Below are 23,731 nucleotides of genomic sequence, written 5' to 3'. Positions count from 1 at the left end.
TACCCTTGAGCTTGGAGGGGTAGGTGATGGCCGCCACCTCCCCTCCCCACCATTGCTGATCCAATGCCTAACCGCCAAACCTTACAAAGTTGTGACAGTTGCTACGGTGGTAGGCGAGAACCAAATGGTCCTGCCAATTCGCTAGATGGAAAAATTCCTACCAGGCCCCCATTACAAAACAGGCGACCAATGAAGACCATAGCAAGGCCAGACAAACCTAAATAAAGGGAGGGAGGGCAGGGGATCTGCTGCGCAAAGGCAAAGAGGACTGGCAAACGACGCACAGGGTTATATATTGTTCCCTGCCGCCTCCCAAGCCACGCGATGGGCTTTAGGGCCCAAGCAACCGGGGAATGACCAACTGGAGTGGAGCAGGACATGGCCCTAAACCACCCCAGCAGGTGGGGGGTGCTCTAAGGGCCCGAGTGCAACGCAATCCCTCTTTGATGAGGAATCAATTTCACACATTATACAGATGGCCAGTTCAGAGGTAGCGCTAAATGATATATTTGTATTACATGAATAAACTGCAGTAAGCCTCATATTTGTACACCTCCCACTCCTTCTCAGGTGCGCAGAAGAGAAAGCAATCAAAATCTGTTGCTTTCCATTTTAAACTAACCAGAGTTCCCCATTATATCCGATCATTACATCCACAGAGAACTTTGGTAAATTTAAACCAAGGCTATTTCATTTCAACCAAGCCAGAATCAAACCATGATTTATAAACCTGGCTTGATCACTAACCATGGTTCGTAAACTAACTAGAGTTTCCCAACTCCCCACATAATCTAGCTGGCTTGAAATCAGAAGCAGATGTTTTTCTCTTTTTTTGTCTGGCTCATTGCTAGTGGGTACTGGAAACCCAAGAGTTGCCATGGTTTGTGCCCATAATGCTAAACCATAGTTTAGCATCACATCTGAACTGGCTCCATATATATTATCTGAGTTTGCCGCAAGGAGTACATTCAACAGGGAGGTGTAAGATACACATGCTTTCAAACAGATTCATACTTTAGATGTACGCTTCAGTGGGTATATATGCATGGGTGCTTCTAGTTTCCCATGAATAAATGAAAGTAATTCCAAAAGATAGCAGGTTCTGACTCCAAATAATAGTATTTCAGGCTGTTAAGGGGACAATGGTTCCTCCTCACGCTTTGCACCTTCTTATGTTGAAAATGCTTCTAAGTAGAAAAAGACAAAAGACCCTGTGTCTAGATCTACATCTTGTTACTATGTTTCCGGGCACAATTCAAAGTGTTGGTGCTGACCTTTAAAGCCCTAAACGCCCTTGGCCCAGCCCAAACACTGTGGTCAAGCGCCGAGGGCCTTCTGGTGGTTCCCTCCCTGCGAGAAGCGAAGTTACAGAGAACCAGATGGAGGGCCTTCTCGGTAGTGGCGCCTTCCCTGTGGAATGCCCTCCCACCAGATGTCAAAGAATCCTGTTTAGGGAAGTTTTTAATGTTTGATCTTTTACTGTGTTTTTAATATCCTGTTGGAAGCTGCCCAGAGTGGCTGGGGAAACCCAGCCAGATGGGCAGGGTATAAATAATAAGTTAGTAGTAGTAGTAGTATTTTGTTATATTCCATGCTGTTTGGTCTGTGGCTGTTTGTTTCTTTCTACTGATTTTATTGTTTATGGCTTTTAACTTTGCAAGTACCGTCATAGGGATTGAAATGCAGAGTATTAAATATTAAAATAAAATGAATGAAAATATAAAGTACATAATTGCTGCATGCATGTATGCATTGCTGCATGTGGAATAAGCATACATAGCAATTAATTGCAATTGAGTTCTTCTAAGGCTTCCTTCCCTTAAGCAACATCTGTCGTTCTGAGCATGAGTGGCAAACATTTGGCATCAACCTCTGTGGTTTTTTATCCCTGCTCATCCATGAATAAACTCACTTTGTGACCCTCAGGCAAATTGCTGACTCTCAGCTTTAATCGTGGCGTGCAAAAATAATTGGCTGCTTTTATATTTCACAGTGTTCTAAGGAGGCTGAGTGATCTAGATTGTAGAACACTTTGTACTTTAGAAGGCTGATATTCAGTCTTTAATAATGCTTTTCTATAGTGCTTCCATAAGAACATAACCCCACAATGTTGTAAATGATCCATATGGGGGCGTTTTACGCTTTTCTCCATCTCATCGATCATTCTGGTTGCCCTTCTCTGAACCTCTTTCAGCTCTACAGTATCCTTTTTTTGAAGTGAGTTAACCAGAACTGTACACAGGATTCTAAGTGTGTTCTTACCATAGATCTGTATAACTGCAAGTGAAAATTCACTCCCTTATTTTTGGATAGGAAAGGTATGCACTGCAAAATAGGTCAGTGACTCAGCCTAATGGTTTTTCAGTAGAATAAAAGGCTTTTCGGGACAAATCAGCAGGAAATTTGCTGGGGCAAAATGAGTTTCCATTGCAAGGGCTCGGCATATGCCTGTGTGTGTCCAAGACTTTTGGCTAGCATGCTGGTTTTAGCTGCTCATCTTCCCAAGCATGCGTAGGTGGTGTCTCTGGCTTCCATTTGCCTGTGGTGGGCGAGCTGGTGACCTCCTTGGTTAGGAAAACTTTGTTTGCTTGGTTTATACAGAACTACTACGAAGTAACAACATGCTTTGGGGGCTTGGCTGCAAGCACGGGTAGGTGGAACAATAGTGACTCCAGCAGCAAAGGTTTAAAAATGTTTGCAGAACAGTGAGAAGCCTAGGTTGCTGTGATTTTAATATAACAGTTGTAATTTTGTTCTAATACATTGGCTCGGGAGCAACTTAAGCTTAGCATTCCTGCATTTTTTTGGTTATGGCCTACATCTGGACTTCCTTGGGGAAAAGGTAAAGGGATATGGATTTGGACTCTCTGAACTCTGCATTTTCTGGTTTTGTAAGATCCATCTACTTTAGCCTTTGCCTTTGAGAGCTTGGCTTAAACACAGCAATCCTATGTGTGTCTTTGTCTACTCAAAAGTAAGCCTCACTTAGTTCAATGGGACTTACATGGAAGCATTAAAGCCAAAATCTAGGGTTGTGCAAGATTGGTTTGGACTCTGATTGGGTGCTTCAGAAAACAGATTGCCTCAGTTGGACTCCGTTCAAGCCTGCTTCATTTTGAACCCCCAACCCCATTCACTGCAGGGAATTTTTTAAAAAAAACCACAGCTATAACTTTTTCTTTTCATGGAAGTGGGTAAAATTTGCAGGCAAATTTTCTAGGGTGGATGAAGCCTGCCAAATTGTAGGCAAAAGAAGCCCAGAGGATTTTGTGCTGGGCACCTTGTTTGGGGAGGAATAGCTAAAAGGGATTTGCTTTCCAGGTAAAACCTTCCATATAGATGACAAGCCGCCCTGTCATAATGGAGCTCTCCCCAGTCTTGTGCTTGTTGTTCCTTCCCCCATCACCCACTCCCTAGTATGTTTAGAGACGTGACTTTTGCTTTAATGAGATCCTTGTCTGCAGCATTTTTTGACATCAGGATAGCTAAGGTGCAGCGAAGTATTTCAGGAGTCCCTGCTTTGATTTGCACTGCTTCATAGAGATTCCCCTTCATCTCTCAGAGGCCAAAAATCCCTCTGAGGCATCGTACTTCACTTGGGAGTTCTCTATATATCACATCCATACCAGCATCTGTTAAGTCTTTTAACGCATTTAAAGCAGCCGTGCAAATAAGTCTATACAGGTGGAATAAATCCACATAAATTTTTAGAAGCCTCCCTGTTGACATCTTCAAAAAAGGACTTACTACAGCATTTTTCTCCTGTTGAGGAAGCCTTGCCTTCACAATGCATTTGACAAACATGCCTGTCAATGATTTGAACACCAATGCATTGTACCCCTAGGGAAGGGGCACATCGAAAGAGTCATGCTCCATGACACCCATGGGGTAAAAAAAATAATAATCCACTAATAGAAACTCGAGGGCTCTTCCAGCCTGCAATCAATTTGGACTCTCCATAGGTGACTCAGCTTTATGGTATCAAAATGTTCACCTGTTTTGGTTTTTTGCTACAAACAGTTAGTGTAATTGTTGTTGTTGTTGTTGTTGTTGTTGTTTATACCCTGCCCATCTGGCTGGGTTTCTCCAGTCACTCTGGGCGGCTCCCAACAAAAGATTAAAAATACATTAAAACATCAATCATTAAAAACTTCACTAAACAGGGCTGCCTTCAGAGTTTTTCTATCTGGTAGGAGGGCGTTCCACAGGGCGGGTGCCACTACCAAGAAGGCCCTCTGCCTGGTTCTCTGTAACTTTGCTTCTCACAGTGAGGAGACACTGCTTCAGGTATACTGGGCCGAGGCCATTTAGGGCTTTAAAGGTCGGCACCAACACTTTGAATTGTGCTCGGAAACGTTTGGACAGACTACCCCCCCAAAAAAAATCAACTTCTTAATCATCACGTAGCATGTTGCAATAAAGAATGTGTATAAAGAAAATCTGTTACAAATTCAACACATCTTCTTTCTCTGCCTCTTCTTCCTCACACAGGCTTACCTGATCAGCTGCGTATGGAACTGTTATCGATACATTAACAACAGAAACAACTCGGATGTCCTGGTCTACATTACTACTAATGACACAGCGGTAAGGATGTCAAAATTAAATGGGGCTCTGACGGCCTTTGGGTGTGGGATGTAGCCATGAAACCACTTTCTTGTCTACCTGTTGTTGTTGCTGTTGACTTCTGTTTCCAGTTACTTTGGGGGAGCCCCCATTTCTGATGCACTCTGGATGATGGTAGCACCTAGTACAGGTACTGTAATATCCTCTGGACCAAATGCCCCATCAGTGCATTGGTGTGGAGAAAGCAATGTCTTGCTTAGCCACATTGTAAACTGCTGCTTTCCAGAGCTGATTCACACAAACAGGATAGGCAAGCGTGGTTCCCTCTCGTGCAAATTGCAACTGAGTAATGAAGGGCTGTCAGCCAAATCAGTCTTTTTGCAAAAGAGATTAGAGTAATTCATCAACTGTGGTTAAATGGAGCCTCTTCTCATGGCTCAGAGGCAATATGCTTGCTTCGGAACACCATTTGCTGGGGCGTGTGAGGGTTCAGCAGGTTCAGTCACAATAGGAAACAATGGTTAAATTAACCCTGGAGGTGTTGAATTGCAGCGTGATAAAAAGGGAGGGGGCAGCATGAGAACCGAGCGTGCAGGCACAAAACTGATGCATAACTCCACTTAGTAAAGCCATAGTACACCCAAGGGATGATCAGTTTGCAGTTTTTTACAACCACCAGGCACAGTCCATGTTGTTTTGTGGAAAACAAGACAACTTTCAAACAGTTCTTGACTCTCTGCCTGCTCCAAGTCCTCTTCCCTCCTTAAACATTCTGTGGTCCTTGGAATCTAGGAAGCCCTGGGGGAAGAGAATGTGTCACAGTGACAAGTCCCTACCCCAAACATTGATGCATCCTATTCCGGAACATTTTAATGTCATTTCAGCAATAGAGCTGCTTTGTTATGACTAGGACCTCTGATGGTCCACACCAATGTGTTGGAAGAATCTAAGGTTCTTCCCCACAATCTCTGCTGCAGATGAGGAGCTACCAGCCATTTTCTTGGATATATTATCTTAATGAGTCCCAGATGATCTCGCTGCAGCACAGTATATATTTTATGCAACTGTATCTGCTAAAGGTATGCTGCTTGCCTAAAGAGGGAGCTCTTTTATTTTCCTAAAAATAATAGAGGACTTCTGTAATTGGGCAGCCATATACCCGTGCACATGGAAAATGTACAAATGTGCGCTTAAGAATGTTTTGGCAGCGCAGCGAATTTGAGGTTATAAATTATCTCAGGGCGGTCCAGCTTCCATCTGTAATCACTCCAGGGTGGTTTCTAATGGAAATGCTCATAGATAAACATTTAGGTTGCTTCCTGCCCAGGCGAAGAGGGAGGCACTCTGGAGTCTACTTCTTGACAGATGATAATGCATTAAGGAAAGCTTAAACAAGCGGCACATGGCCTGTGGGCTTCAGACAGAATCTCCAAACCATGTTCTGGTTTGTAAAAACCAGAGCAGCGTGCTTGTACAGTATTCTAAGAACAACAATGTTAATTCAAGACATGGTTCTCCCTAAGTGGCAGAACGAAGAATACAAGGTATGGAGTCCTTCTCAGTGTAGTGGCATGTTCACAGGTCCACTGTGGGGGCTAGTGCCTGCCATCGCCAATGATCACAAGCAGTTCTGTGGGCAGAACTTGGCAAGGGACCCTGCTCTTGCTTCTGAAGTTTTTGTTACTTTTCTACTGGGATGATTTTATTCGCACTTATTAATCACTTTTATTTGCAAGACATAACCCAAAGTATTATGTACAAAATAGTACAAAGTTTGAAGCTGGTAAAAAACCGAAATAGAATAAAAACCTAAAAACACATTTGTACATCTAAACGACAGGTCTAACGCATTCTACCCACTGAAAGAGGCCACAGATATCTAGAACCCTCCAAAGCAGCCTTTTTCAACCTGTGGGTCCCCAGGTGTTGTTGAGCTACAACTCCCATCACCCCTAGCTAGCAAAGCCAGAGCTCAGGGATGATGGGAGTTGTAGTCCAACAACATCCAACAGATTGAGAACCGCTGCTCCAAAGTAAGGGCCAGAGCCCTAGGTAAAGAAAGAAAGAACTGTTTGCCTGGTGCCTAAAAGTAGATAGCGATGTTGCCAGCCATACCTCCCTGAGGAGACCATTCCTTAAGCAAGGCGCCACCACTGAAAAGGCTGGTTCTCATGTCACCATTCACCACACCTCCCTTGTAAGGGGCACATGAAGACGGGCTTTGGATACTGAATGCAGGATCTAGATTGGTTCACATCTCATTGGGGTCCTGAGCCACACAAGGCTTTATAGGTCAAAACCAGCACCTTAAAATGGGTTCGTGGTTAATGGAATGGTTTCATTGAATTGTATTTTTAGTGTTTTGTCTTTTGGGGTTTTAATCTTTTTTTGTAAGCTACTAAGAGGCTGTTTTGTAATAACTCACTAATATGTCAAATAATAAAAATGACAAATGGAAGGGGCATGCTTGCCTTTTTCCATACTTGTTTCCCCCCCCCCCCATTCCACTTGCATTTAATTTGACTGCACAGGCAGAGCCTCAAAGCTCCCTATGCATGATGCAGCAGCCCCATCAATCTGCCCTAATCTGTTGGTGTCCCTGGGTGGTCTTTTAATATGTTTGTGTAGCCGCAGATACATCACCACAATAGGGCTTGGGGGAGGGAGGGAACCTAAAGTAAAGCAGGTGGTCAGTTTAATGACCTGGCCTCTCATGTTTCTCCTAAGCTCTTGACTATTTGCTCCATTACAATGCTTGGCTGAAGGAAACAAAGGTTTGCTGCTGCTGCTAGCTCTTCACAGCTGTGCTGGTGTGGAAGGAATGTCTCCTGAGACAAAACAACAAGAGGACTGAGAAGCAAATGTCTGATTTATTTATTTTTTTAAAGTGCAGTTTTGTTTAAACCCAATATGTCTTCAACATGTTGCGTGTGTGCTGCTCTCTCCTTGTGGAATTTAAAGTTTGAAGTTGCTAATCTTTAGAGGTGTTGAGCACAAGTCCAGCCTTAATAGCACTGATTCTGGAATTACTCCATCAGCCACCTTGAACGAAGGTGTGGCAGAAGGAAAAACACTTAACACTTGGGGATGTTCCAGCCTGATGCTGTAGATCAGCTTTTGGTTCTGTGTCAGAAATGTTTACAGTGCATCAGCTCAAATCCACAACTGCACTTGGCCTCTGACGCCTCTTCCTTATACTTCTGTTTTCATTATCTTGCTTTTTTCCTTGCCTCCTCGCCTCCCTAGCTGTGAAGAGCAAGGATTCAGCAGCAGACTCTGGTCCATACTGGGTGCCATTTCCAGACCATTTGTGTACTGCCTGGGTTCTAGCCAACAACAGATGGCAGCTTACACAACCAATATTTCCATTTCCCTGCCCCCTGCAGCTCTCAGAAAGCTTGGAGCAACCTACTGAACGTAGTTGGATGTGTTTTACAGGACTGCTGAGCGGGAGGGTTAGAAACTGCCTGACGTTGACAACCTTGTGTGAGTAGTGTAAGATTGGTTACCCGATTCACGGTCCAGCCAAATTATAGGAATTGCTAGGAAGAAAAACTGGGGCAGTACCATGTACCAGTCCCTCAGCCCCTTGAAGGAACAAAAATGGGATACAAATATATTTATATTACTTTTATATACCACCTTTTCTCTTCCAAGGAGCTCAAGGTGGTATACATGGTTCTCCTCCCCATTTCAAACTCACAACAACCCCGTGATGTAGGTGATATAAGAACTTCAAACATTAAAAACTTCCCTAAACAGGGCTGCCTTCAGATGTCTTCTAAACATTAGATACTTGTTTATTTCTTTGACATCTGATGGGAGGGCGTTCTACAGGACGGGTGCCACTACCGAGAAGGCCCTCTGCCTGGTTCCCTGTAAGCTCACTTCTCGCAGTGAGGGAACCGCCAGAAGGCCCTTGGCGCTGGACCTCAGAGTCCGGGCTTAATGATGGGGATGGAGATGCTCCTTCAGGTATACAGGACCTAGGCCGTTGAGGGCTTTAAAGATCAGCACCAGCACTTTGAATTTTGCTCTACAAACCTACTGAGGCTGAGAGGCAGAAAACTTGGTAATGGATTTGAATGAGTCTTTGTAGATTTTTACATTTTCAAAACTGATCCTTTCCTTTTTGCTTCTCCCCAGGTGTTGCTGCCACCCTATGATGATCCTGCAAATGGCGCTGCCAAAGACCCCCCACCACCTTATGTGTCTGCATGAGGAGCCGTGTGTGCGAGCGAGTGTGTGTGCGTGAAATGTACCTAAAGAACAAATAGCTTTACTTTTCACGACACCTGAGCAATAGATTCTTTCATTTTTCAGGACAGGTGTATTATCTCCCAGGTTGTCTTTATTGCTATTTTGCTGTAGATTATTCAAAGGAAAAACCTATTTGCCTAAAGCAGCATTGAACTGGCTTGAGAACCATTTTGATTAGCTAAAGTGATAATCGTTGCAATGTAGGTTTGTTTTGGGGGTTTTTTTCCACATCTTCTCCTGCAAATCTAGAAAATCTCTAGGGGTGTAAACTGTAGTGTGGAGTTTTGTTTCTCTTGTCTTCTTAATTTCTGGATCATGCCTCAGGCTGTGACATTGTCCTTTAATCCACAATCATAAAACAAAACAGAAGGTACCCTGAACAGTTGAGCTTATATTTATTTCATCAGGAGTATCTGGGACCTTTTTAAACACATTTCTCAGCTGTGGTAGCAAAAGCTTGTGTCCTCAAAGCTCAAAATTTAACAATGTGGATAGCTACCCTGAGGTTTGAAGGAACAAATTTTCATCGTTCTGCAGCAGAGCTGTGGTTGAGAACACAATTCTTTTTATAAAGGTCTAGCTCAGCTATTAGTAAAAAGAAAAAGATCGCTTTGAATTGTGCTCTGAGCGCAAAGGTGCTTTCTGACTGGCTAATCGCTCAGAAATGCAGAGGGGAAGTATGTGTATTGGAGGAGCTCTGGGCATCAAGATTAGATTGAACTTTTTGCTACAGAAATTTTGGCTCTTGCAAGCACTTTGACCTTCTACCCCCCTGCCCTAGAACTGGCCAGTTCAGCTGTAAGTGAGGCCACTGGCCCCTTTTTATTGCCCTTTCTCTTGCCAGCGGTCTTAATGTGGTTCTCCAGACCAAAGCTCCCTTTTTTCAAGTCAACTCCAAATCTGGATCCCTAAGTGGCCTGGTCTGGGGACCTTGAAGTTGCACACATGTGGCTTTTTGAAGGCATTGCAAATACTGCCCGCATCCCTGTTGATGCTGCAACTATTTTCTGTAGTGGGAAGTCTAATGTTAACATCAGTTCCCCACCCACTCTAGGCCTGTTCACTCAGGATGCTTGTAAGGAGTAGCTCTCTCTCTATATATAGATACACATTAAAATAGGGGTCTGTATGTATGTGTAAAAGAAATGAGAAATACACGTTTCTGACACATGACATGGATTGGCAAATACATTTCCTACTGCTTTAATCTGTGACCCTAAAATTAATCATAGGAAGCAGAGCTGGAAACATGATAGAGTTGCAGGGCACCACATCATGCATTGTATCAAGATGGTGAACCCAGTCACATCTATGGCAAATCAATGTGCGAGTGAAAAAAAGGGGGCATGGTCTCTAATCCAGATTAGATTTATTATGGAAATTCTGTGTTTCAGCCTTTGGCCAAGTGATTCCTTCTCTTCTTATGATAGTTCTGATAATTTATTTTGCCTGTTGATGTCATCCCATCCGACAATTGCAAACAATGGGAAGAAACCACTTTGAAATTTCTTTCATTTCAGTGGAAGACAAGCAAGTGCATAAACCTTCCATTGAAAGCAGTGGTGATTTTGAAATGCTAAACTTTGTATGGATTGTGTGCAGTTTGATTTAAGGTTATTCCATACGTTCTTTGGAGTTGTTGGGTCTGGTAAACAATTAATACCTCTTTGAGTATCCAAAATGTGAATCTTTTTCCCATGGGAGTCCGCTTGTAAATATAGCACTTTGGGGACCATATGCTAAGGAACACACCAGTTGGGATATATTATGTCTCCCAGTTGTATCTTTGGGCACAACACTCTGTGCCCATCAAATATATGTATATCTAGCTATCTGCTTAAGTGTGAGAATATTTGGTCCTCTTGTTTGCATTTACAAACATTCTAGTGAGATTCATTTGTTAGTGCCCTGTTAAGTATTACTGTGAATTATTAGCATTTCTACAAGTGCTTTAGGTTCAAAGCACTGCGCACTCGTTATCTTCTAACCTTACAACAGCCCTGTAAGGTAGATCAGTATTATTACCTTCATGCTGCAGATGTGGGGCTGAGGCTAAGAGTGGCTGGCCTAATGGCCAGCTTGTTTGTTCATAGCAGAGTCAAAGCTCACATCAGGGACTTCCTGGCTTGTATCCTAAGTCACTGGGAACCAAACTACAAAATAATGCTAGTTGCATTTTTTTAAACAAGCATGCTTATCCTGGCCAATCTTACCTTTAAGAGAAGCCTCAAAGAGTGCATGCTCCCAGTCCAGAACTGTGCCACTTTTTCTCTCCTGGTGACTTTTTGCCCTCCAAAGTTCTGTAGTGCTTATTCCAGACAGCACCTTTGGAAAGCAAATAATGGATGTGTGTGACCTGGGTGGGGAGCAGTTTCCAACAGGAATCCTGCACTGGGTCCCTATTGAGGAAAGCATTCCAGGTCAGGGCCTTCAGCTGCTTTTTGTCCAAAAAGAAAGCAGTCGTGTTGAGCAAGCATCACTAGTGTCATGTGTAGTTCAGTTGGAACTACCCACTGCACTGTTGGGTTGTGTGCAGAGTACAGTCAGCTCAACAGCAGATTATGTCATCGAACCCAGTGGTTGTAGAAGGAAATAGGCCAGGAAGTTCAGTAAGGTCAGCAACAGTATGTTTTACTAGCAGGTAGTAGAAGAACAGTTCTTTAGCATTCTTTTCTAGGGTGGGTGGGTGTGTGCTAGATTCTACATAACTTGTTGCTGAACAGGTGTTCCAACCCACATTGGGGGTGCCTGGCTTGTGTGTGTGACGTCATGTGCGTCACACACATGACATCGCATGGCATGACACAGTGAACACATGACATCACATGGTGCAATGGGGCCGTCACAGCCTCTGAAAGGCCCTGCAAATTGGCAAATTGGCAAAGTGATCAAATGGAGAATAAAGTAAAGGCACTGAAAGTTATGTGACATCTCTCTTCGACCCCAGATGGCTGAAAGGAAATCCTGTGGCCAGGGCACCACTGTGAGTGCCTAAACACCCTGTGCAAACCATTGATGACTTTATGCTCACCTACCAACTGGGCAATAATATGTTCCAATTTAGTTTATAAACTTATCAGTGCATTGATATATTGAGTTAAGTAGGTAGGCATGGAGTTTTTGTTTGCTTTGCAAGGCAACATGGAATCTTTGTAGACAGGTTAAATTGTAGGATTTTCTTTAGCTTTGGCTTACCTGGACCAGATACCATACTAGGCATTTGTTTGGTTGAGCTATTTAATTTTTTTGGAATATTAAGGAACATATGAAAATAAGTGCTTGTGCATATTTCTCATTCAAATCTTCTGTGTAAACAAATCAGTCTCTAATAAAAAGGGATATTTCCTCATGTCTGTGTATGCCCTTTCTTTGTACAACTAACAAGACATCCCCCCCAAAAAAACCCTGATTCTAATTTTATATTTATTATTTGCATCCAAATCGTAGCCCCGTCTGCTGTTTTGAACTCTGGGCGCTTCCCATCTGTTGCAAAAGAGAAGACGAAAACCAACTCAGCTCATACTTCAGCATGGAAGTTAGAGTTGAGGGTACTTCCAAGTTCTCTTTTGTCATCACCTGCCTTGCTCTAACAGTGAAGAGAGAGAAGAGCCTTGGCTGATGATATGAGTTTCTTAACACAAGTTCAGGGATTGTGACAGATTAATTTGCAGGACACAATAGTCTGCATTGTTGTGGGAGTTAAAAAGGACACTCGCAATGGATCAGCCTACTGACCTCAAAGTTCTGATGCACAGATTTCTGCATATTCTTTGCTACACGCAGCAATAAAAGCTAAGACCTTGCTGCTGTGGTTGTTTTTAAAAGCACCAACAAAGGTAAGGAATGCAAATTCTTCACTCCTGTAATTAACCTGCTGTGCTGTGTGCGGTTTGTGGCTATTTATTACATTTGTATACTGCCCTTCATCTAAAGATCACAAGGTGCTTCACAACATAAAAATAGAAAATGAGAATACAAAATAAAACATAAAACCAGTAATCCCTTCTCCCACATAGCAAATGTTTTACTTTGCACTCAAATTTAAGCATTCCAAAGTGAACAGACATTTCCCATCTGCTTTATTGTAACCCTTGATTCTTCTGTTGCTTATATGACCCAGAATTGCACTGTACTTTTCCACTCTTGTGTTATACAAGTGTCCATACCTACTTCAGTGCAGGTTGTTTTTGGCACTGCTTTTCCCCCAAGCATTTCATTTCAGCATTGCTTCACTTGGGTGGGTGTGTTTTTAATCAGAATATCGGCAGTTGTAGAGCTCTTGCATTATCACTGATAAGTCTCACTGGATCACACTTCCTTTGAGAAGGTGAAGGCGAAATACGTGGAGTCACTGTCCAATGTATATGTGTGATACATTGGCCTGAGGGGACAGTAGCTAAATGCTGACCAATGTCTGCATGGTTCAGCACAGTTTTAATTCCACATCTCAATTTAAGATTGCCACTCTGTTCACTACACCACATGGGCAGATTTAACATAGAAACCTAGGCAGTACTAAAAAAAAATACATAGTTGAGTGTTAGGTGTGCAGATGTACAAAGCAGCCAAGAACCATGCCTGTAAAAGTAGCCCTATACACCGGCTCACATTTGATGGGTCTTTTTTAAAAAAATTGCTCTATTGCACTTCTGACTCGAATGGCAAATCTGTTCCTCCTGTTGTTTCATAGGAAATGCAGGTAATACATATGCTATTGCTTGACACCAGCAGAAAATATTTTATGGCGGCCCAAGTAATCAGCAAGACTTTCTTGCACCCTGGTACAGAATAAAGCTGGTTTTATATTTTATGTTTCTTGTATTAGGTTTCAGTTTTTGTTAACTTGCAAACTGCCTAGACAACTTCGGTTCTTGGATGGTAGATAGATATTGAAAATAAGTAACATTAAAACCTTAAAATTATTATGGAAGTGTAAAGCTACAAAAGCCAAGCTGCATACATGCACGTACACATCAAGAATCCTGGGCACCATAGTTTATTCCTTACAGAACTACACTTTCCAGCACCTTTAAACTACAGTTCCCAGGCTTCACGTGGGGGTGGAGGAGAATGTGCTTTGAATATAAGGTGCGTAATCAGCCTAGGTAGCTATAGACATGGATTCAAAAGTGCATTGTATGGGTTTGTATACTGTGTCCCTCCAGTTTCCACCAATTTGACTCCTTTCAGTTGCCCAAGCCACATCCATGCTGTTTCAAAGGAGTGTTTTTTTCAGGAGCAGAGCGAGGGTGAAGAAAGCACCATTGCCTGAGAGGAGTTATGCTCATGCCATAAGTAGGAACATAGTGCTTTGGGAAGACTCCTGCTGGACCCAAATGCACAGACAGTGGCTCTACTTTGACAAAAATATAATCTTTCTTGGATGAACTTTCTAGGAAAAGGTCCAGCTACTTTGAGAAAGGAATGCAACAACTGTTGAAATAGTGGCGTGACAACTGGAAAGATCTGGTGTCGATCAAAATATCAGTTGCTCAGAATTTCATCTTTGATGAGGCTGTTAATTGGTCGTGTGTTACCAAGATTTAGCAAGACGGGCATCTTGGCTGCAACCTCTGAGATGGTTCTAGCAAAGTAACCAGTTTAGCAACAGGTGTCAGGAAAGAGTTGGGAATTGTGTCTAACAATGCCTTGCCCTGAATGAAGTGTCCAGTGACTGGTTTGTATGTTACTAGATCATGCAAATAGATCGCACAATTGCTTCTAGTAAATTCAATCTCCTGCCTCGTTTTTAAAGTGAGTTTCTCAGCTAGGAGCAATCAAAATTAAAACACTAACAGCATCTTAACTCATAATCTTAAAAGCTGTAAAATAGCGTCTGACACCATTCAAACGACATTTTGGCTCCAATACATCTGTCTGGACATCCTTGGATTTCAACCAAAATGCTTCTGCAAAACCAGCCAGCTTTTCGTTTTATTAATTCAGCTGGATTTGGAGACGCCAGATCTGTGACCTTTTGCATCCATGTACTGTCATATGGATAAGATCCTGGATCACTGGGATGACAGCACTGTTGCTCAGCCAAAAACTATAAAGCTACTTGGAAGTACAAACAAACACTATAAACACACATTTTATCTTGACACTTACCTGAAACAGCTGTTTGTTTTGTATAAATTATTAAGGCACAATTAAATGCAACGGGTTCTATGTATATGAATTTGTGTGTGCATTACAGTAGCATTTTTTTAACTAACAAAAATAACACTTTCATATCATTCCTATATGGCCATTGAAGGCAGAAGTTTAAGCCAATGGCCCTGATATTTACATAAAGGAGTAAATGTAGCTACTGGAAAAGGTGTTATTTCACCTGCTCTAGCAAGTTCATCTTATATTCTTAAGGTTGAGCATTTGCCAGGACCTCAGGTTCAGCAGAGGGCCAACTGTCTTCCATTCTATCATTCCTACTTTGCAGAGTATCCAAAAGGATCACATGCAGATTAATAACATTTTTGTTCTGAATCTTTCAGGTTCAAGGAACTCACCAAGAGTGCCACGGCTAAGGGCCTCCAAAATCCTGGAGCCAGTATTTGGAGGCCAAACAGGGCTTTCTTTACATGCCACTAACAAGGAGTGGGGGAATTTGAGATTTTCCGAGAGCCATATCCCAATGGTCACTCATCTGCTTTTGCATGTCTTGGGGTCAGTCCCCAGCATCTATGAAGTGTAGGTGGGTTCCCATGAGGCAAGACACAGTGATGACAGCAAGAACCTTTATTGAACTACATAACTGGGAAACAGAGGCAAAGCAACTCCTTATATACATTTCTGAAAGCCTGAGCCACTCCCACTCCCAACGTGATTGGCTGTCTACACTACCAAACAGCGAATCACGACTCAGAGTTCAAGGGCCAATGGCAGAGGCCCAAATCTTGAAATGTTCTGTGATTGGACAACATGTATCAAATCAGAACACAGAAGCTCAGAATCCTTAGTCCAGACTCAAGCTCAGGCAAACTTAGACCACTGAATATATAACAATCTACAAATAGAGCTGGAAAAACTGCCTGAAATAATGGAAAGGCACTGCCAGTCCGTGTAGACTGAGCTAGATAAACAAAGTTAAACTCAGAAGGCAGCTTCTTAGGTTTCAGTTTGGTTGGTGCTCCCACTTTTCTGCATACCTCACAACCTGAATTCAGGCAACTAGTCCCTTGTCTTTCGCCTTCTATTAATGCTGGGCAATCTGGTTCATGAGCGATAGCTCAGTTGGTAGAGCATGAGACTCTTAATCTTAGGGTTGTGGGTTTGAGCCCCATGTTGGGCTAAAGATTCCTGCATTGCAGGGGGTTGAACTAAATAACCCTTGTGGTCCCTTCCAACTCTACAATTCTATGACTCTGTGGTGTATTTCCTGGCTTTTTCTTCCCCATCCTCCTTTTTTTCCTTAACTGCTCCTGAGCATCAGAAATACAGGCTCTCAAAGGTTGCTGCAAAAGGGACTTTCCTACTGTCTGCAGCTGCAGCAAAAATGTTTTCTTTCTTCACTTCCCAATGTGTGCACCGTCCTGCCATAAAAAGCAGTGCCCTTACAAACAGAAATAAGAAATAAGAGACCTACAAATATGTTTTCTTCAGTATTTGTGCTACTGACATTCTGATCCTGCCCCCTTGAAGTGAGATTTATTGCAGCCAGTTCGAAAAAACTAAACAATTAATATTGGTAAGGTGTTCTCCATCTGCCTCTTTATTCGTCCTAAGAGACAGCAAGCAGTTTATTATTGGAATCAGATTGGCAAAGGGAATGACATCTTTATGATATTTACTGGAGAACCAAGCTGAAGAGATTACATCAATTGGTGTAGGATGCCAAGAGAGTTAATTATTTCAATAACTTAAATATCTGGAATCCTGGAGATTCTACATTGTTTTTCTTTGAAGAGTTGCATTTGTTTTGGTGAAATAGAACCATGTCAAATTCAGATTGCCCACGCTATGCTTTAAATGTCTGAGTAATGTTTGGATGGTCCAGTGATTATTCTTCTGTTTAATTTAAGATTGCTATTTTAAATTTTATTCAATAAGAAAAAGACCAAAGACTCAGGTGTTTGCTTAGAACTATGAGAATCAATTTTTTCTTGGTGCTGATATATGATTGATATAAACGTTTTTATATATTTTACTTTACCTTTATGTTTACAGAATCAATGTTATACCAACTTATTCCTACTACAATATTTTTCACATTTTCTCATTTCTAGGCTGCTTTTGTAATGGTTGTAAGCTAGTAATAGTAATGATAATAATTTAAATATTTATATGCCAGCCATCTGACTGCTTCCAACAAAAGTATTCCAACAAAAGTCCACCTTACTCAAAATAAGTTTATGCATCTCCATCCACTGCAATAAGCTTTGATTACAATTGCAGCTGACCACACAATGTAAGAGAAAAAGTGATACCATTTATTGTATCGACTTTTATTGGAATGGAACATGTTGTATTTTGGAAAATTTCAGTTTCAGATAAAATGAAAAGCAGATATATATATATATATAACCTTACATACAAACCAAGTTGGCTTTTTCTGTCACTTAAGATAAAAACTAGGCAGCTGGTTTCTCCCCCACAAACGACCCTCAGGATGATTCATCACTCTTCTTTCCCGATGCTCTTCTGCAACATATATCCGAAGATACCGTATATGCACACAATACAATAGCAGAGTCCAAGCAGAAGCTAGGCATTTGAGGTGTGGAATCTAAGCTACTTTATTATATACAAGTGTTACAGAACAAAGGAACATGGCTCCTCTCTCCTTCTTCTCTGAGAGAAAGCAGACTAAAAGCAATAGGACAACATAACGGAACAGTGTAACTGAACTTCCATTCTCATGACTCCAACAGTATGGAATGTCAACACAGACATGTGATGAAAACAATCACACATCCTGCAATGAAGGAATGAAATCCCAACAATATCTAGGAGCAACCTGGTGTTAAATCTCCAACCTCATCTCAGCCCAAGATACCCCAGTGTAACTTGTTCTTTTATCTAGGGCTCAGTTGAAGCTGAGTCTCCAAAGTCTCCAAAAAGGGGCATTCAGGGATGGAGCAGGGGCGGGACCACATTGGATCCTAAACCCATTCAGCTTGGTTACTTGACCTGGCAGTACAGTATAGGACACCATTTAAACACTTATTTTCCCTCTGCCAAGCTTAGGCAGAGCAGCAGTGCTGCTGAACAGGATTTGGATCTGGTGTAAATTTACTCTGGCGTAACTTCAGCTTTTATGCCAGTTTCATGTGTATATGAGTGCTCCCTAAACCGTTTAGTGAGAGATCTTTCACACATGCAGATTGTCTGAATATCCCCAAACCCAATGATCCATTATTTGTGGAAACCAACTTTTCAATCCCTGATGGTATGCTCCTGAGGGTTGAGGACCCTTGGAAATGATGTGGGGTTTGGCGAAGGGGACTACTAGGGGGCATTTATGGAAATGGTGCCCCTCCTTAGGTAAACAGAGCAGCAACTTATCATCCAAGCCATTTTAGATTTGTCATCTGAATTAACGATGCACGAAAAGCTAACACTGATTTGTGGAAACAACATTAAGTGTCTCATGGGAAAAGGTCCTAAGACTTAGGGCTGATGAAGATCTCAGGTGAACTGAAAAGCTTGCACGCTATTTGGCGACATTTTGATTGGCCTAATAAAGGTACCAAGTCAAATTCAAGGTGTTGGTACTGGTGTACAAAGCCCTACATGCCTTCCAGTGTGTATTCCAAGATGAGAAGGGGATGCCCAGCTCTTCATCCCATCTACAGGCAACTCAAGATGGGGCCTTCCCGGTGGTGACCCCTCAATTGTGGCACCACCCCCCGGGAAGTGCAGTTGTCCTCCACACTTCCCATTTTTAGTTGTCACTTCAGTACATTTCTGTTTTCCCAGGCATTTCAGATATATATTTGCTCTGGGATCTAGGACTGCCCTGGATGAGCCCGTTATCCTATGCCAGGCATCCCCAAACTCGGCCCTCCATTTGTTTTTTGGGACTACAACTCCCATCATCCCTAGCTAACAGGACCAGTGGTCAGGGGTGATGGGAATTGTAGTCCCAAAACAGCTGGAGGGCTGAGTTTGGGGGTGCCTGTCCTATGCCATTGCGTTGAGTTTTGAAACATTGCTTCAATTACTGTATACAAATGGTTGCATGTTGTGCGCCACCTTGGGCTTCTTTGGCCAGAAAGATGCTATACAAATATAAAAAAATAATATTGCCTTAATGTGGATTTTGGCTTTTTAATGGGCCAACACAGCAGTGTTTACTTCTTTCTGCTCACAACCAAAACTACTGATTTCAAAGGTCCTGCTCCTTTTCAGTTGCATAATCGAGAAAATTAGAATTATGAGTCTCTGAGGAGGAGTCCAAAGGGGTAATCCGGCGCCACAGAAAGAGAGGGGAGACTTCGACTTCCGCTTTCCGGACCACCAGTCGCCAGAGCGGGGGCATCCAGCGCTCGCCCACCGCCTTCCCTTCCCCACCGACTCTCCCGCCGTCTCCTCCCCTTCCCCGCTCAGCGCCCTCTCCGGGATGGGACGGGGAGGCGACTGGCGAGCCGGCTTCCCCCTTCCGTCCTCCTTGGCTGCCGAGCCGGAGCCGCGCTGCCAGGAGGCCCCCTTCTCCTCCTCCTCCTCCGGACGCGCGCCGCCTGCTGCCTCCTTGCCCGCTTGTCTGCTGCTCTGCGGGCTTTCGGGGCTGGAGCCGCCGCCGCGCCTGGGAAGCGAGTCAGGTAAGAGGCGTCGCCTGAGGAGGGCTGCCTTTACTTTTGCCGCCAGCTGCCGTCCCGGACCTCAGGCGTCAATGGCGGGGGGTGTGGGGTGTGGAACTGCTTTAGGAGAATGCAATAGAATAAGCATTAGTAGGGGAGCAAGGCTTTCACAGAATCCTAATACTTATCTGTGTCTGAAAGCAAAGGGACCATGGGGAGGGGAGCGGGAAGTATTTTAAGGGAGCGCCCACTTATTTATGTATTTATTTTATTTATATATCACTTTTCTCTCAAGGTGGTGCGCATGGTTCTCTTCCTGCCCTTTTCATCCTCACAACAACCTTGTGAGGTAGGTTGGGCTTAAGAGATGGTAAGGCTGAGTGGGGATTCGAACCCTCTTCTCCCAGGTCCTTGTCCAACACTCTAACCACATGGTAGACCTTTGAGGGAAGTTTTTAATATTTAATGCTGTATTGTTTTTAACACTTGATGGGGAGCCGCCCAGAGTGGCTGGGGAAGGGATGGGTGGGGTATAAATAATAAATTATGGGTGGGGTATAAATAAATAAATTATTATTATTATTATTATTATTATTATTATTATTATTTCAGCAAATTGCATTTTTCCTTTTCTATACCCCCCACCCCTCCTGCTCTCTTTTAAATGCAATTATATACATCTCCCCCCCTCAACAACAGGCAGTCAACCTTTTCCCACAATATCTAGTGGTTAAATAATGGCTTAATTAGTGCAAGAGCTCCATTGGCATGAATGGAGGAAGGACAAAAGAAAGTGACCATGAGCAAAGAAAGCTAAATTTCTTGTATGTACTGTATATGATTTGCCATTTCCAAAGTCACTGCTGGACCTCTTAATGTGGAAATGTTGCATTGGGAACTAGGTATTCACGCAACTTTTTCAAATCTTTGAACAGGAGCAGTAGAAAACAAAAATCAAAGATGATGTGCATACTGTACATACGTCTGCTGGTAGAGTACATGCTCCGTGTACATTTTCACATGGAAGCACTTTGAAAAATTTATCTATATGAGTTTCAGTGCTGATGACTTGTGGTCAATACAACACTGGAATCTCAGTCCCATAAGTTCTGAATCTTAAGAAATCAAATCTGTTCCACCACATAAAACACATAACCTAACTCTGCCAACTCCATGGTACTATTAATCTTAAGTATTTTGTGGAAAATATGACAGATTCAATTCAAAGAGATCAAATGAGCTGTCCCCAAAGAATCAATTTGAAGAAAAGATACTTTGTCTGTAGAGCAGTTGAACATAACTTGCCAACTAGGAGACCAACGTCATTACAAAAATCTTCCTCAGTAAATCTTGCTTCCCCACATCCAGTGGAAATTATGCAAAGCTGACCAAACCATGGGATTACTGTTTCAAATATCACTATATGCTTCTTCATAGTTGCCTTTATTAAACTAGAAAATGTTAGCTGCAGAGATCCCAGTGGCTCCGTATGCAATTTAAGATAATAGAGCATGACTTTTAGCTTTCTCAGTATGGATTGACTACTGACAAGAAATGTTGCAGCAGTGAATGAGAACTTTTCCAGGTATTTTAAGGAAGAAAAAGAGATCCCATCACTTGATTGCTGTAGGGGAGCCAAACATCTTTCTTCAAATAAATGTCGCTATTATTCTTAATGTTACTACAGTAAAAATAAAAAAAATAAGTTCCACAAAGTATCATCCTAAGACAGCGGCATTACATTACTGCTTGCTTATTTACATACATTACAAATATCAAACCACTGTGATCCAAAACCATTCCTCTTTTTTTGATGACTGAGCCAATTTTAGGTTATTTGTCAATGTTTCAATCACAATTGTATCCCAACCCTTTTTGTACCAATATTCCAAATGTTTCTCTAAGGAACTGAAATTCCCGTTACAGTAGCATAACTGTAAGTGCTTTGTGGACTACGTCTGCATGTGTTCTCATGAGCACCTATTGGACAGTGTCCAAAAGATCCCAAATAAACAGTAACACAACTCCCTTTTTTTCTTATTTTGTTCCTTGACACTGGAGCATAGTATGAAGACATGTGATGCATCAAAATTACTGCAGCTAAGCAGGTCTGGGCCTAGTTATTGCCTAGACTGGAGCCTTCTTGGAAACCCTAGGTATGCCACCATAGTAAATAAAGCTAGGATATAAATATAATAAGCAAATAAGACAGAGATCCAAACCCCCAACTGTTGCACTGAAGGTGGGTGGGTCTTGGATGGGTTGGAGATCTTCCTTGGCCCAGTCCAAAACAGCTTCATTGGCCTCCTCTCGCATGGAGATCCCCATTCCACCTGGCAAAAGTGCAGGTGGTCGGAGACACAGCCAGTGAGATTCCCACTGGCAGCAGCCCACAGAAAGACTCAAAACAGTAACAGGGAGGGGTGAGCCAGTCCGGGATCCACTGGCTCCAGAGCTGGCCCACTGCCATCACTTGATGGCTTTGGACCTGATTCACTGCCAGCTCCAGGCTGCTGTATCAGAGAACAGGGCTTTGCCTGCCCCTTCATCTTCCACCCAAACTGAAATTAGGATTGCTCTATGTCCTTATAGACTGACACTGTGTACACACCATACAACTGAAGCACATTTGAAGCATGTTACTTTCGTCAAAGGGTTTTGGGAACTGCAGTTTACCCCTACATCTCCCAGTACCCTCAACAAACTACAGTTCCCAGGATTCTTTCGGAGGAGTTGAGCTTTAAATCCATAGCAGTGATCAGAGGAGAAACGAGTACTGAAGGAAGAAAAAACATGGTGCATCTGTAATAGCGAAACGGATGCCTTCATCTGGCTCAACTGCAATAGAAGATGTCTCTCCTGTTTGATCTCTTCAGCCACAGCTGGCGCTGAAATTCTCCAATGGTTTGACTTTAGCCCCAATGGCGCACTCTTCCATTGGCACACGCTTCCATTGTTGAGACAGGCGGATGCCAACAATGACAATGACAGAGTTTTCTTGCATCCATTTGTCTTTTAATGGAACACAGTAATGAAGGCTTGCACATAATTCCCCCCCCCCCAGTAGAATGTGCCCAAGGTTTTTAAGTACTGTTGAGCTTTAGCTGATTCAATGCTATTTTAATTTGGATACTTTATGTGTATTTTTAAATGGGTGTTGCCTGGTTTAATTGGGTGTCATCCATTTGGACTGGACTCTGTGGAGCAAATGATACTGTGTCCACGTGTAAGAGAGCCCGGATGGCACCTTATTTGAAAAAGAAAGGGGTGCTTTGAAGGAGGGAAGGAACAGAGGGGAAGGGAGTGCTTAACCCAAACTAAATCTGAGTAAATAAATAAGCTCTACGGGTGGTGCTGTGGGTTAAACCACAGAGCCTAGGACTTGCTGATCATAAGGTCGGCGGTTCAAATCCCCGCGACGGGGTGAGCTCCCGTTGCTCGGTCCCTGCTCCTGCCAACCTAGCAGTTCGAAAGCACGTCAAAGTGCAAGTAGATAAATAGGTACCGCTCCGGTAGGAAGGTAAACGGCATTTCCGTGTGCTGCTCTGGTTCGCCAGAAGCGGCTTAGTCATGCTGGCCACATGACCCGGAAGCTGTACACTGGCTCCCTCGGCCAATAAAGCAAGATGAGCGCCGCAACCCCAGAGTCGGTCATGACTGGACCTAATGGTCAGGGGTCCCTTTACCTTTACTGTATGCTAACCCATACTGTATTCTAACCCATGCTGCATAATATTGTGAGTGTTTGTAAATATGTGACCTTTTCTTTGTTTTACATTTGCATTTATGTGTTGAAAAACTTAACATCTTGCCTTTCTCCAATGCTAAAGCCCTAGGAATGTTTCCTCAGAACTAAACCCCATTGAATTCGATGTACTACTTATTTATTTATTATTAAATTGTTAACCCACCTTTCCTCTATGAGCTCAAGATTGCAGACTCAGTTCCCCTCCCCTTTCCCATTTTATCCCCACCGCAAGTAAGTGTTGCGCAGAATTACAGCCTTAAACTGCCCATATCACAGTACAAAAAGAAGTGAAAATATATGCACGAAATTCATAATCTCAGATCACAGCAAGTAAGCAAGTTAGTGTGGCACAGAAACACCTGTTGTGTTTTTGTTCCTCTTCTGATGGCAGTGTGTCTTTCCCTGGGCCAAGAAGTCC

General features: G+C 42.8%; 2 protein-coding genes across 5 annotated transcripts in view; both read left to right on the top strand.

Annotated features, from left to right (window-relative positions):
- The window catches only part of LAPTM4B (lysosomal protein transmembrane 4 beta), a 51,424-nt gene extending 40,418 nt beyond the window's left edge, over positions 1–11,006 (top strand). For both annotated transcript variants that reach the window (XM_053395580.1, XM_053395579.1), the window contains exons 6-7: positions 4,492–4,587; positions 8,713–11,006. In XM_053395580.1, the coding sequence (XP_053251555.1) occupies positions 4,492–4,587; positions 8,713–8,787 (171 nt within the window). In that variant the 3' untranslated portion in view covers positions 8,788–11,006. The remainder of the gene's footprint in view (positions 1–4,491; positions 4,588–8,712) is intronic.
- Positions 11,007–19,353: 8,347 nt separating this feature from the next.
- The window catches only part of MATN2 (matrilin 2), a 51,888-nt gene continuing 47,510 nt past the window's right edge, over positions 19,354–23,731 (top strand). For 2 of the 3 annotated variants that reach the window (XM_053395572.1, XM_053395570.1), the window contains exon 1: positions 19,354–19,586. The gene's annotated coding sequence lies outside the window, so the exon portion shown is untranslated. Of the gene's footprint in view, positions 19,587–19,823; positions 19,915–23,731 lie in introns of those variants that run through there. The other variant, XM_053395571.1, reaches the window with a different exon arrangement.

Source organism: Podarcis raffonei, chromosome 7 (genome assembly GCF_027172205.1).
Source record: "Podarcis raffonei isolate rPodRaf1 chromosome 7, rPodRaf1.pri, whole genome shotgun sequence".
Lineage (NCBI taxonomy): Eukaryota > Metazoa > Chordata > Lepidosauria > Squamata > Lacertidae > Podarcis > Podarcis raffonei.
This window is presented reverse-complemented; position numbering and strand designations above follow the sequence as displayed.